Here is a 14279-nt window from a genome sequence, read left to right on the forward strand (position 1 = left end):
ATCATTATAAAAGACATGACAACAGATTTTTTTTTTTAATGCATTCTAACTCGTAAATAAAAGTCTGATACAGCGGAGCCAATAGGAGGTCCTCTATTACACCCATAAAACCCAATAAAAAAACATGTAAAAAGCGGCAACAATACTCCATTTACATTTCATCACTTGAAAAATAACTAAGTATTGGTGATACTGTTATTATAAGCGCTAACACAGACAAACTATTTATAGCGGCGCCGTGATCACGAGCTTGCGTGCCAATGTTGACATCAACAACTGATGAGCTGCTTCCCCGTTTCCTTACTTGTCAAACTTTTTTCCAGATCATAAATTATGCCACTCACCTGGCTAGTAGAAGGACAAGGACAAATTCGGTACACTTTGACAGCCAATTTAGACGCAGAAATGGCGAGAACAACACGAAAAGCGCTTGTTCACCCCCACCCTGTTTCTTCGCGAGGATTATGAGACATTTTTACCTGAATGGGAATATATGAACATCCCAGCAGTCGGCATCCTAATGACAGCAGCCCTTGTACAGTAAGTGATGTTTTATTATGTAAAATGATCAAAATACGTCAATATTAAATGTTATTATAAATGTGCCCGCTACTACATTACATATATACTTACATCATGTATATAAAGCACTAACAGACGTGTTGGGATGTTTTTTTAGGGGCTTTATAGGCCGAATTGAATGGCTCCTATAAGCTCCATTGTAAGCAGACATTTAATCGCGTTTATTTAATATTTAGAATGTTATTTTTTCTTTTAATCCATGCGTGGTCATGTCTTTCATAATGATTTAGACGATTGGCAAAAAGTTCAATTCCCCTTTAAGCTACATTAATTATGACCATGTTGGTTTATTTGATGGCCTTCCTGTTCTGATATTTGGCCCTCGTGCCCTCAAAAGGTTGAGGTGTCGTCAACCTTTGTGCCCTCAAAAGGTTGACGACACCAAAGTATGTACAACAACTCAAATATAACCTTAGAGAAAAATCTAACTTAAAACATGTGTATGCACGTACAACACTTAATGCATTTAGTATATCAGTATGTGGAACTAAATTATGGAATAGATTAAGCAAAGAACTCAAACAGTGTACTAACTTGGTGCGGTTTAAGAGGTTGTTCAAACAACAAGTGTCTACAAAGTACAATGAAAAATAATTATAATAAACATCTAGAATTTATTGAAAAAAATCTATTTTTATTTATATATATTATTATATATAATATATATATATTATATAGCACTAAATCACAAATGCCTCAAAGGGCTGCACAAACCACAACGACATCCTCGGTTCTGATCCCACGTTGGGGCAAGAAAAAACTCAACCCAATGGGAACAATGAGAAACCTAGGAAGGGACTGCAGATTTTTTGGTCTTTCCGTAATGTGATAAATGTTTAATTGTCTTTGCAACATGCGACATGTACAACAAGATTAAAAGTGTTTGTGATTGATGTAACTCAAGTGTTGCTGTAGCTTGTTTACTTCAGATATAGTCGGTAGTCAATTGTTCAACATCTTCCATTTTAGGTCCTCTGTTTTTCATCATTTGGGCTTTTCAACTGGTGACTCACAAGTTAAGGTCAAAATCCTTTAAAAAAATAGCAGCGCACTCCTGTAATTCTGACAAAATAAATAGACCAAAATCAAACTTTTACTGTAGAGTATGCTGGTGCTCCAGAATATACTAAATAAGACTAATAGTGAAGGGAGGACCCCGGCCTCACCGTCCTTAGCTTTCTGAAAATGTAGCCCCCAAAACAACTTGAATATCCCCGCTGCATTGCCACTGGACACCTCAACTAGCACTTCTTTGGTACATGTACCACCCAACTATAAAGATTTGCATAATCCACTAGCGAAACTGACAAACTAGCAGTGATGGGAAGTTTCAAGTTACATGTAGCTAAACTAAGTAGCTTAACTACATTTTCCAGTAGCTTGTCGGTAGCTTCGCTACTTTTTTAACAAGTAGCTTTTCCTGTAGCTTAGCTACTTTTAGACCCACGTAGCAAGTAGGGTGGGGGGGGGGAATCGATTCGAATTCGAATCACGATTCTCACGTTGTGTGATTCAGAATCGATTCTCATTTAAAAAAAAATAAAAAATTTAATTTTAATTTTTTTATTTTTATTTTTGTAATACATGTTTTTTTTAATTAATCAATCCAACAAAACAATACACAACAATACCATAACAATGCAATCCAATTCCAAAACCAAACCCGACCCAGCAACACTCAGAACTGCAATAAACAGAGCAATTGAGAGGAGACACAAACACGACACAGAACAAACCAAAAATAGTGAAACAAAAATTAATATTATCAACAACAGTATCAATATTACTTACAATTTCAACATAGCAGTGATTAAAAATCCCTCATTGACATTATCATTAGACATTTATAAAAATAAAAATAAATGAACAATAGTGTCACAGTGGCTTACACTTGCATCGCATCTCATAAGCTTGACAACACACTGTGTCCAATATTTTCACAAAGATAAAATATGTCATATTTTTGGTTCATTTAATAGTTAAAACAAATTTACATTATTGCAATCAGTTGATAAAACATTGTCCTTTACAATTATAAAAACGTTTTACAAAAATCTACTACTCTGCTTGCATGTCAGCAGACTGGGGTAGATCCTGCTGAAATCCTATGTATTGAAAGAATAGAGAATCGTGCTGAATTGAAAAAAATCGTTTTTTAATGGAATCGTGACCCCAAGAATCGATATTGAATCGAATCGTGGGACACCCAAAGATTCACAGCCCTAGTAGCAAGGTATCTTATGTCAGAAGTACAAGCTACAAAGAGAGAAAATGGACTGCGAATCCAGGACCCCAAAAAATATGGAGGAAATGCAAGGACCTGGATGAATGAGAACATCCATACATACGGAGAAAATCCATGATGGTGTTCGTATGATGAGTCACAATTGGCTAAGGTTAGGGCGAAACATTACAGATTGGCCAAACAGAGGCAAGATAAGGCGGGTCTACGAAAAAACTAGTAAGCAAAATCATAACAGGCACACACTCATGTCACATGACGTCGAGGGAGTCAGAGATAGACGGACGCTCCAAACTGTTGACTCCAAAAAATTATATACATAAAAACTTGAAAATGGCAGAGGATTATCTCCCGCAGATTAGATTTTTCCTTTAGTAATAAAGATGACGTGCAGGAAACCCACAATAATGCGAGTCTTTGCTGTATTGAGACAAATGTATTCTTTTAGAGAAAACAGTGCCCAAAACCTTAGTTTTTAGTTGTTTACTCAGTAAACCAAAATCATAACTGCTCTCTTCATCACATTAAGGTGAGTTGAGTTCATACAAAGTTTTACTGCACATAACCATTACCAACTGTTCCTAAACAACACAAGTCATTGTTTTGTGTTTTTGTTTTTTGTCAAGATATGTGTTGGTGACAATCCCCAAGATGCAGAGATGGCGGCAGGCATTGAGCAGGAAAACATGATTTAATTTAACAGTATGGCAAAAAAAAAAAAAAAAAGGGTACAAACAAAAGGCGCGCACAAGGCGGAGAACAAACTTGGCTATGAACTAATATAGCACAAAGGCTAACTGTCGACAAAAAACAAAAACACTTACTGTGACACGAAGGAACTACGACATGAGCTGAGTGAACAAAAGTAGACAGAGCTACAACGACAAGTATTATGACAGGTAGTAGTGACATCAACAATGACAATAATCCAGCACTGACTGGAGGGGAAGGCAGGTTTAAATAGCAGCTGGCTGATTGACACCAGGTGTGGCCAGGTGCCAATCAGCCACAGCTGAGGGGAAGCAGCACTCCGGGAGACAATCAGGAAATGAAGACAAAATAAAAGCGCTGACAGAAAACTAAGACAAACTCACAGGAAAAACTAAAACACAGTCAAACTGTCAGGGACAAGCCTGACAAATGGACCCTTATTGGGTCAATTTGTACACTCTCAGTTAAATTAACATTGATATTTTACATGTGGGCCCATAGATTAAAAATACCATTAAATGTAGCTTTGAGCTACTTTTGCCGTGTAGCTTGTAGTGTAGCTTGCTACAATTCCCCGGGGATAGCTTCCCCTGTATCTTAGCTACATTTAATCGAGAGTAACTTGTAGCTTAGCTTAATACATTTTCCAAGTAGCTTGCCCTTCACTGGAAAAACTAGCAAGCTGAGCAACTAACCTGTGTGCTGGAAGTATTTATAAACAGCATTATTATCTTGCTAATCAAATTGTTTTAATGTAATCTCAGGTGAGTGTGCAAGTGTAACCAATGGTGTGTACAGGTAATGTATTTACTAAGTAGTAGGCCACCCTTTCTTAGTTTCTGCTATATCTGAAGTTGTTACACTGCAGTGAAGCTATGGACTTGTCAATCATTTCCTCTCCATTTCTGTTCTCCAATGCTAAAAAAATGAACAAAGTATCCTGTGAAGCCACAGGGAAGTATAAGCAAAATATGCTTGACATTGACAAACACCTAAAGGTTCATCTGAACATCAGCTTGAGGCTTAATAGAACTGTGACTTCAAATATGACTCTGTTTGTGCATGATTGCCACATACTGTATCAAGTAGCAAACACTCAGTTAGTGCTTGTGATCAGTGCAGACGCCAATTCTACAGTCATTTGTACAAAAAGCCTATAACAAACAAAATGCATTGTGTTCTTCAGCATAAATACAGTACAGAGGCATCCTCATGTGCATTGTGTTATTCTTCAGAGCCCTCTAGCAGCTTCAATCCTGTCATCTTCTCTACTCCCGCAGTTCTCCAAGAACAATAGGATGCCATCTGTCAACATCATTGAAGTGTGACTGTCTTCTCCAAATGCTAAAGACTTTGTGTCCTCACAAATAAGCGGGTCCTTTGAAGCAAATCTGCCTTTCAGAATGCGCCGCTTAAATCTCATTTTGCTGTGGGCCGGCCAGTGAAGCAAAGCTCGCAGGCACCTTGGGATCCAGGAATGACTTGGCCAGTGCCAAGGATAGGAGATGCTACGGTGGAGAGACTGTGGTGAGAGTTGAGCGAATGGATCGGCCATGCTTAACAACCAATGTACCATGGGGGGACAGAGATTAGGGCCGAATGCTCCTGGCAGTGAACGGACTGCTGATAAATCAACCCCAGGGATCAAAGTCGATGAACAGAACCGGAGACCTTTTCAGCCACTCTCCCGCTTTCATCTTTTAGTGGGTGGTACCAATTGTGTCTAATTGTTCCTCTGTGGTGTGATTATAATCTCATCCTCTTGGTGTTGTTTTTTCCTTACATGCTTTAGTCAAATTTTCCTATAAGTGACGGTGAATAATTTATCATATAACTGTAGTTTTGTTACAGAAGGTACTGCCAGTACGTTTCTGTCGCTCTGGTACTTTTTACACCCCACCAAAGCAGAAAGTTTTGTCGTCCAGTGGGAAATATTTTCCATCTGGCGAGCTTGTTTTCCCCCCTCAGGGAATATAGACTCCACCTGACAGATTTAAAAGTGATTTCTAAAAATGAGCTGTTCTAACGCCATAGCAGCTTGGTTCAGTGTCTCATTCGCTCGTGTTTTCACCTTGACTCTCTCTCATGCTTTTAATGTATTCTATTCTTTGCATTCCACATCTAAAATGGGCTGTATTTTAGAGTGTTCAGTGCTCTGGGTAAAACAAGAAGGACTTGACCCAGAGTGCCTCATCTAAATAATGTATTTTCAATGGGGCTTGCATACGTCTACAGAGAAGTGGCCTTTGCAGAAACAATAGAGGATATTCCTTAAGCAATAACAGCCCTGACTGACGCGAGGACTACTTTATGTGCCATGAGGTCACATTCTGTAAAAAAAAAAAAAAAAAAAAAAAAAAAAGGACAAACAAATGTAACCTCTCAGCATGCAATGGTCACATGACTTGCACATTGTGATAGCTCATTCATTTCATTCCTTATAAAAACATGTTATGGGTTGGGGTTCAATGTTCTTTTATGAACAGATGTCATCAAGGCAGAAGGGCTTCGAACAAGAGTATTGTTCAAGTCAAAGTCTGTATTTGTTCGATATAGTATAGATTTACAAACCCCGTTTCCATATGAGTTGGGAAATTGTGTTAGATGTAAATATAAACGGAATACAATGATTTGCAAATCATTTTCAACCCATATTCAGTTGAATATGCTACAAAGACAACATATTTGATGTTCAAACTGATAAACATTTTTTTTTTTTTCAAATAATTATTAACTGTAGAATTTTAATGCCAGCAACACGTGACAAAGAAGTTGGGAAAGGTGGCAATAAATACTGATAAAGTTGAGGAATGCTCATCAAACACTTATTTGGAACATCCCACAGGTGAACAGGCAAATTGGGAACAGGTGGGTGCCATGATATCGGTCCATAATACCATCAAAGGGTTCAGAGAATCTGGAGAAATCACTGCTCGTAAGCAGCTAAGCCCGTGACCTTCGATCCCTCAGGCTGTACTGCATCAACAAACGACATCAGTGTGTAAAGGATATCACCACATGGGCTCAGGAACACTTCAGAAACCCACTGTCAGTAACTCCAGTTGGTCGCTACATCTGTAAGTGCAAGTTAAAACTCTCCTATGCAAGGCGAAAACCGTTTATCAACAACACCCAGAAACGCCGTCGGCTTCGCTGGGCCTGAGCTCATCTAAGATGGACTGATACAAAGTGGAAAAGTGTTCTGTGGTCTGACGAGTCCACATTTCAAATTGTTTTTGGAAACTGTGGACGTCGTGTCCTCCGGACCAAAGAGGAAAAGAACCATCCGGATTGTTATCGGCGCAAAGTTGAAAAGCCAGCATCTGTGATGGTATGGGGGTGTATTAGTGCCCAAGACATGGGTAACTTACACATCTGTGAAGGCGCCATTAATGCTGAAAGGTACATACAGGTTTTGGAGCAACATATGTTGCCATCCAAGCAACGTTACCATGGACGCCCCTGCTTATTTCAGCAAGACAATGCCAAGCCACGTGTTACATCAACGTGGCTTTATAGTAAAAGAGTGCGGGTACTAGACTGGCCTGCCTGTAGTCCAGACCTGTCTCCCATTGAAAATGTGTTGCGCATTATGAAGCCTAAAATACCACAAGGAGACCCCCAGACTGTTGAACAACTTAAGTTGTACATCAAGCAAGAATGGGAAAGAATTCCACCTGAGAAGCTTAAAAAATGTGTCTCCTCAGCAGTGTTGGGACTAACGCGTTACAAAGTAACGCGTTACTGTAACGCCGTTAGATTCGGCGGTAACTAGTAATCTAACGCGTTATTTTTTTATATTCAGTAATTCAGTTACCGTTACTACATGATGCGTTACTGCGTTATTTTACGTTACTTTTTTTGTAGTATAAAGTGTGTTTTATCGGAGGGCTGCTGTGTCATCGTTCTGATTCTTCTTGTGTCACAAGCCGGAGAAGAGAGAGAGACACGCGCTCTGTGTGTGAGTGTGAGTGTGAGTGTGTGGAGGGAGGAGAGGGGGGAGGGGGGCGTGTCTGATCATGGCGGAGCCAGAAGTCGAGTTTGCTAACATGGAGATATTTTCACTACTTTTCTTTTGTCGAGCACAAAGAAAATAACAATTTAGTTAAATGTAAATTGTGCTTTGGATCAAAGATCCCATCTACTGCCCAAAACAGCAATTCAAATCTGCTGAAACAAGCTACATAGCAACATGCTTCGACGAAGCTAGTAAAGAGAGACAGAGACTCCAATGACACTTCACCACGTAAGGATTAACTCTGCCTCTGCTCATCTTTCAGAACTGAAGGTACACACACTCTGTCAATCATAAAGAGGGATGCTAGTGGGCCAGGCCAATCTTTCCTTATCTCTAAACTAAAACTGGGGAAATGTGTAGAGTGTTCTGGGCTTCAGACATGATTTTGTGTCAGAATTTCTTGAGGAAAAAATGCCTGGTTAGGCTTAGTGTATGTAGTGTGTGCCTTTCTTGCTTTACAGCTATGCTGTTATTATGCTGTTTGTTACTTATGTATGTTATGTTGCAGCTATTTAAAATAGTTTTGTCAATTTGTTCTGGCCAGAAACAAATTGGCCTTTGTAACATATCTTTGTCTTTGTGTGTTGTATGTCGACCACATTGCTTAGCAGAGTTCAGTGATACAAATGTATGTCAAGTTGATCAACAGATTGTATTATTCTCCAGTGCAATAACAGTACTGAAATAAAGGCTAAAAGGGCATTAATTGGAGCTTTAAAAAAAAAGAAGAAAAAAATAAGTAACTAAATAGTTACTTTTCACAGTAACGCATTTCTTTTTGGTGTAAGTAACTGAGTTAGTAACTGAGTTACTTTTGAAATGAAGTAACTAGTAACTATAACTAGTTACTGTTTTTCAGTAATCAACCCAACACGCAGTTCCCAAACGTTTACTGAGTGTTGTTAAAAGGAAAGGCCATGTAACACAGTGGTGAACATGCCCTTTCCCAACTACTTTGGCACGTGTTGCAGCCATGAAATTCTAAGTTAATTATTATTTGCAAAAAAAAATAAAGTTTATGAGTTTGAACATCAAATATGTTGTCTTTGTTGTGCATTCAATTGAATATGGATTGAAAAGGATTTGCAAATCATTGTATTCCGTTTATATTTACATCTAACACAATTTACCAACTCATATGGAAACAGGGTTTGTAGTACATAATGATATTTCGCATTGTGAATTGAATAGAAACTCAGTTCCAGCCACTCGCTACATGTACATTATATGGACTAAACGGCCAGTATCCCCCATCCTTCTATTTATGGTAGCTCGTTATATAATTTGTATTTTGTTTTTGTTTTTTTCGGGGGGGGGTCAGATGGTTGACATATCATCTATTACCCCATACTAGCCTTTTGGACAGCCACTCTGTACTTTGGCTGGTAAAAATGTTATTGTATGACATCTATTCCCCCCAAAAGCTTCTGATTGACCATCTGATTGATAATGTGGACAATGTTCTCGCTCACATTTACAGTATATCATATACCTGTTAGCGTTATACTTTTCATCAAATAATCTAATGTGTGTGTACAGTAAACATACAAATTGACATGCAGTTACAAAATCAGAGTAACACTTCAATATTTAATGTGTAAATAAATACATTATGAAATAACAAAAACTACAGTATTGTGCAAACATTTTCGGCCAACTTTAGATTATTTGGTTTTCCAATGCCACAATTGACAATTGATTTATTTTAAGTTTAGAATTGCTTGCCTCTTTTCTACCAATTACTGTCAAAATGACTGGTAAACAAATAATAATAAATAAAAAAACAAAGCTGGTGATGGCCTGAAACTTTTGCAGAGTACTGTCAATTTTAACATTAGAGGGTGCTATTCCAGGTGAAGTATTTTGTGTTATTTACAACTGTTCATGCCCTACTAATAATGATAGTTTCATTGCACTTATCTATTGTAATGTGTTTATATACAGTATTACATTTTGTCATTGTGTCGTTAATGTGCAATAAGAAAAACTGTGTAAAGTTTTAACTATTGATCCAAATATATTATTATGAGTAAGGAGCCATACAGGAGCTGGGAACTAATCGGCTTATTTCAGTAGAGACTCTACAGTGTGTTCACAGATATATCTGTGCGTGCAAGAATAATAGCATAACAAGCTACCATCTTACAGTGTGATGATATAAAACAAGTGGGTCAATGGGATGTCAGCAATTGTTCGGTATTTTGACCATCCACTGTTTACAACCTTTTCAGTCCTTATCCTAAACCTAATTTAGCAAAACAAAAATGCAATGGGACTTACTTAGGTAGTCACTGCAATGTTTATCCATGTTATTGTATGCTGCAGATGAAGAGCTAGCAGCCTTTTATCCCTTCTTCTTCTATTCTTCAAGTATCCATACATACTCTTTGCTATTACATGCATACCCACTGTTCTACATGTATACTTTAGAAATGAAAACAGATGGCTGATAAGATCAGGGATATTAATCTTCAAATGTAAAAAAAAAACTTAAAAATTGTGAGTATTTTTCATGAATTCGTACGATATACAGTATATTGCATCACATGTGTAGTTTTCTGCCATTTGTGTGACTACAGCCTGAAAATACCCATTCAACAAATTAAAATGCACTTTAACTCCAAATTTGGCCTGGGTATGAATGATTTGACTGTAGCTTCATGTAGTGACACATGTAATGGGATGACATGATTCATGGAGGGCATGTGTGTAAGAAGGTGCCACAAGTCTGCTGTTGTCAACACTTGCTCATGGGAACCACGGAATAAAACAAATTGCTCATGTATATTTAATTTGTTTAAAGACTTTAGAGTGGTGTAAGTGGCTAGGGCAGGTCGCCTATCTATTTATAGCGCGAAGGAGGAAGTGCTTCTTGAGATGCTGAGGCCTTGCTTTTAATGCCCAACTTGGTTTCTCTAAATGAGTTGATTAAACAATAATTTTGTATGGATTTGAAAACGTTCAGTGGTAAAATACATGTGGACAAGTAAGCATGGTTAAGGGGGAAAAAAACTGCATTATTAGCGCTAACATGTTTATATATATTGTATGCTGTGTGCAGCAGTTATTGCTTGATGAGGGCTAGCATGGTTTCATTAACTATTATGCACAAGTTTACACACTTCAGTTATGAAGTATATGGTGTGTGCTTTCTTGTGTTTGCTTAAAATAAAAAATATCAAATATTTTCTCCAAATAAATGTCTGCACTCTTTACTGTGGATAATAACTCTCCTCTAAAAATGAGTCAACACAGCCTTTACTGTCTGGCTGAATGGCTGGCAACAGAAATAAATACGGTACACTTCTCAGTGAAAATGTCCAAATTGTGTCCAATGTATCAATATTTTGTGTGAGTACTATTGATATCTATAGGACTGCCTTAACCATCTTGGGCACAGGATTCACCAGATCTGCACAGGCTATTACTGGATTCTTCTTCCACTCCTCCATGATGACATCACAGAAATATTGTGTTCCTCCACATTCCATGGATTAAGATGGGGTTCAGGTCTGGAGACTTAGGCCCTGTCCACACGAACACAGATACTTAATACAGGCATACTTATCTCTGCGTTTAAAGGCCTACTGAAATGCAATTTTCTTATTTAAACGGGGATAGCAGGTCCATTCTATGTGTCATACTTGATCATTTCGCGATATTGCCATATTTTTGCTGAAAGGATTTAGTAGAGAACACCGACGATAAAGTTCGCAACATTTGGTCGCTGATAAAAAAGCCTTGCCTGTACCGGAAGTAGAAGACGATATGCGCGTGACGTTACAGGTTGTGGAGCTCCTCACATCTGCACAATGTTTACAATCATGGCCACCAGCAGCGAGAGCGATTCGGACCGAGAAAGCGACGATTTCCCCGTTAATTTGAGCGAGGTTGAAAGATTTGTGGATGAGGAAAGTGAGAGTGAAGGACTAGAGGGCAGTGGGAGCGATTCAGATAGGGAAGATGCTGTGAGAAGTGGGTGGGACCTTATATTCAGCTGGGAATGACTAAAACAGTAAATAAACACAAGACATCTATATACTCTATTAGCCACAACACAACCAGGCTTATATTTAATATGCCACAAATTAATCCCGCATAACAAACACCTCCCCCCTCCCGTCCATATATCCCGCCAATACAACTCAAACACCTGCACAACACACTCAATCCCACAGCCCAAAGTACCGTTCACCTCCCCAAAGTTCATACAGCACATATATTTCCCCAAAGTCCCCAAAGTTACGTACGTGACATGCACATAGCGGCACGCACGTACGGGCAAGCGATCAAATGTTTGGAAGCCGCAGCTGCATGCGTACTCACGGTACCGCGTCTGCGCATCCAACTCAAAGTCCTCCTGGTAAGAGTCTCTGTTGTCCCAGTTCTCCACAGGCCAATGGTAAAGCTTGACTGTCATCTTCCGGGAATGTAAACAATGAAACATCGGCTGTGTTATCCGGCAAAACAGTCAGGGGGTGCATTCTACAGCGGGGGTGCGTTATCCGGCACAACACCTGCCGCAATACACCGCTTCCCACCAACAGCTTTCTTCTTTGCTGTCTCCATTGTTCATTGAACAAATTGCAAAAGATTCACCAACACAGATGTCCAGAATACTGTGGAATTTTGCGATGAAAACAGACGACTTAATAGCTGGCCACCATGCTGTCCCAAAATGTCCTCTACAATCCGTGACGTCACGCGCAGGCGTCATCAGAACGAGACGTTTTCAGCAGCATATTTTGCGCGAAATTTAAAATTGCACTTTAGTAAGCTAACCCGGCCGTATTGGCATGTGTTGCAACGTTAAGATTTCATCATTGATGTATAAACTATCAGACTGCGTGGTCGGTAGTAGTGGGTTTCAGTAGGCCTTTAGGCCTCTTGTCCGCACGCAGACGCATACTTTTGTCTTTAAAAACGCAGACTTTTGCAAACGCTGGCCAAAGTGTAGAGATCCAAAACTCTCCGCTTAGCGTATGCATGTACACGGCACAAACGGTCGTGCGCTGTCATTTCCAAGCTCAACAACACTGCCTTGCTGGCTTTAAACACACTATAAGATGACTTAATATATTTTTGAACATAAACATGCTGCTCTTTTCACTCAACATTAATAAAAAAGACACATCAAAATGGGCTTTGCGACACTCCCGCCGGCACAAATGACAGGCAGCTGTTTTGGATATAATCGCTGTGGAACCTCCCCCTGATGGAACAACTCTGACAAGCAAGACTTTTTGCTCTGTGTCATAAGAAAGATGCAACATTATCTTATGTTTTTAGTCCTTATTGAACGACTAATCATAATAATAATAATAATAATAACTGGGATTTATATAGCGCTTTTCTAAGTACCCAAAGTCGCTTTACATGTAGAACCCATCAATCATTCACACCTGGTGGTGGTAAGCTACTTTCATAGCCACAGCTGCCCTGGGGTAGACTGACGGAAGCGTGGCTGCAATTTGCGCCAACGGCCCCTCCGACCACCACCTATCATTCATCATTCAATTCACCGGCGTGAGTGGCACCGGGGGCAAAGGGTGAAGTGTTCCGCCCAAGGACACAACGGCAGCGATTTTTGGATGGTAAGAGGCGGGGAGCGAACCTGCAACCCTCAGGTTTCTGGCATGGTTGCTCTACCCACTACGCCATTCCGCCCCTAATCATGAAGTCACCTTACGTGTCTTGCTTCCAAAAGGTGACCAAGCAACTAAAAAAACTTAGCGTCCTCCCTGTAGTGTGTACTGATGTTAAAGACAATATACACTTTATTACACATGTACCATATCATTATATCGATGATTGAATCCTTTATAATTTCCTTAAACATGCAAAATGGTTTCCTGCACATGTACAAAATATATGAAAATAAACATAAATGAGGTGTAATGCCACCAAGTCAGCTGTTGCTGCTTTTTTTTAGGCTTCTGTTTGAACAAAATATGCATGACAGCAGGTGCATGTTTGTGTGTAGACATAGACAGTTTTGAAACTACACTTGTGTGGATGGAGATTGTTTTAACCCCAAATATGTGTTTTTGAAACTCTCCGTGTTCGTGTGGACATGGCCTTACTCAGCCACTCCATATATTTCGCCTATAGCTTCCTCAGCAAAGCACTTGTCATCTTTGAGGTGTGTTTGGGCTTCATATCAAGTTGAAAAACTGACATTGGACCCAGTTTCCAAGTTTCCAAGTGTAGCCCCAGGACCATGATGCGACAGCCAACATGCATGAAACAATTATCTCGGTACTGAGGATGTTTACCAAGTACCTGTATTTTTTGGTATCTGTTCCTTATTCGGTGAGTCCAGGAGGACGGAAAAGATTCTGTACAAATGATACAGCCATGTAGCCATCCAGCTGACCGTCGTAATTATTACACGGGCGCACTGTCACATTCACATTAGGACCCAGTTTCCAAGTTTCAATGAACTGCATCTTTGCAGACCTGACAGCACTCGTGTAGCCCCCGGATCATGATGCGACAGCCACCATGCATGTCACAATTATCTCTGTACTATGAATGTTTACCAAGTACCTGTATTTTTTGGTATCTATTCCTAACTGGGTCAGTCCAGGATGACGGATAAAATTCTGTACAAATGATACAGTCATGTAGCCATCCGGCTGGCCGTCATAATTAATACACGGGCGCACTGTCACATTCACATTAGGTGCCACTGCTACACATGCAAAAAGACAGGAGTAGGATCTG

The 14279-nt window shown here is 39.4% G+C and overlaps 1 protein-coding gene across 4 annotated transcripts in view; it reads left to right on the top strand.

The window, feature by feature from the left end:
* The window catches only part of fndc5a (fibronectin type III domain containing 5a), a 101826-nt gene extending 91776 nt beyond the window's left edge, over positions 1–10050 (top strand). For all 4 annotated transcript variants that reach the window (XR_009816004.2, XM_061968537.2, XM_061968539.2 and 1 more), the window contains one exon: positions 4816–10050. Coding sequence is in view for 3 of the 4 variants with exons in the window: in XM_061968537.2 (XP_061824521.1) it covers positions 4816–4863 (48 nt within the window). In the remaining variant the exon portion in view is untranslated. The remainder of the gene's footprint in view (positions 1–4815) is intronic.
* Positions 10051–14279: the final 4229 nt, after the last annotated feature.

The sequence above is a fragment of the Nerophis lumbriciformis genome, linkage group LG08 (assembly GCF_033978685.3).
Source record: "Nerophis lumbriciformis linkage group LG08, RoL_Nlum_v2.1, whole genome shotgun sequence".
NCBI classification, from domain to species: Eukaryota; Metazoa; Chordata; class Actinopteri; order Syngnathiformes; family Syngnathidae; genus Nerophis; species Nerophis lumbriciformis.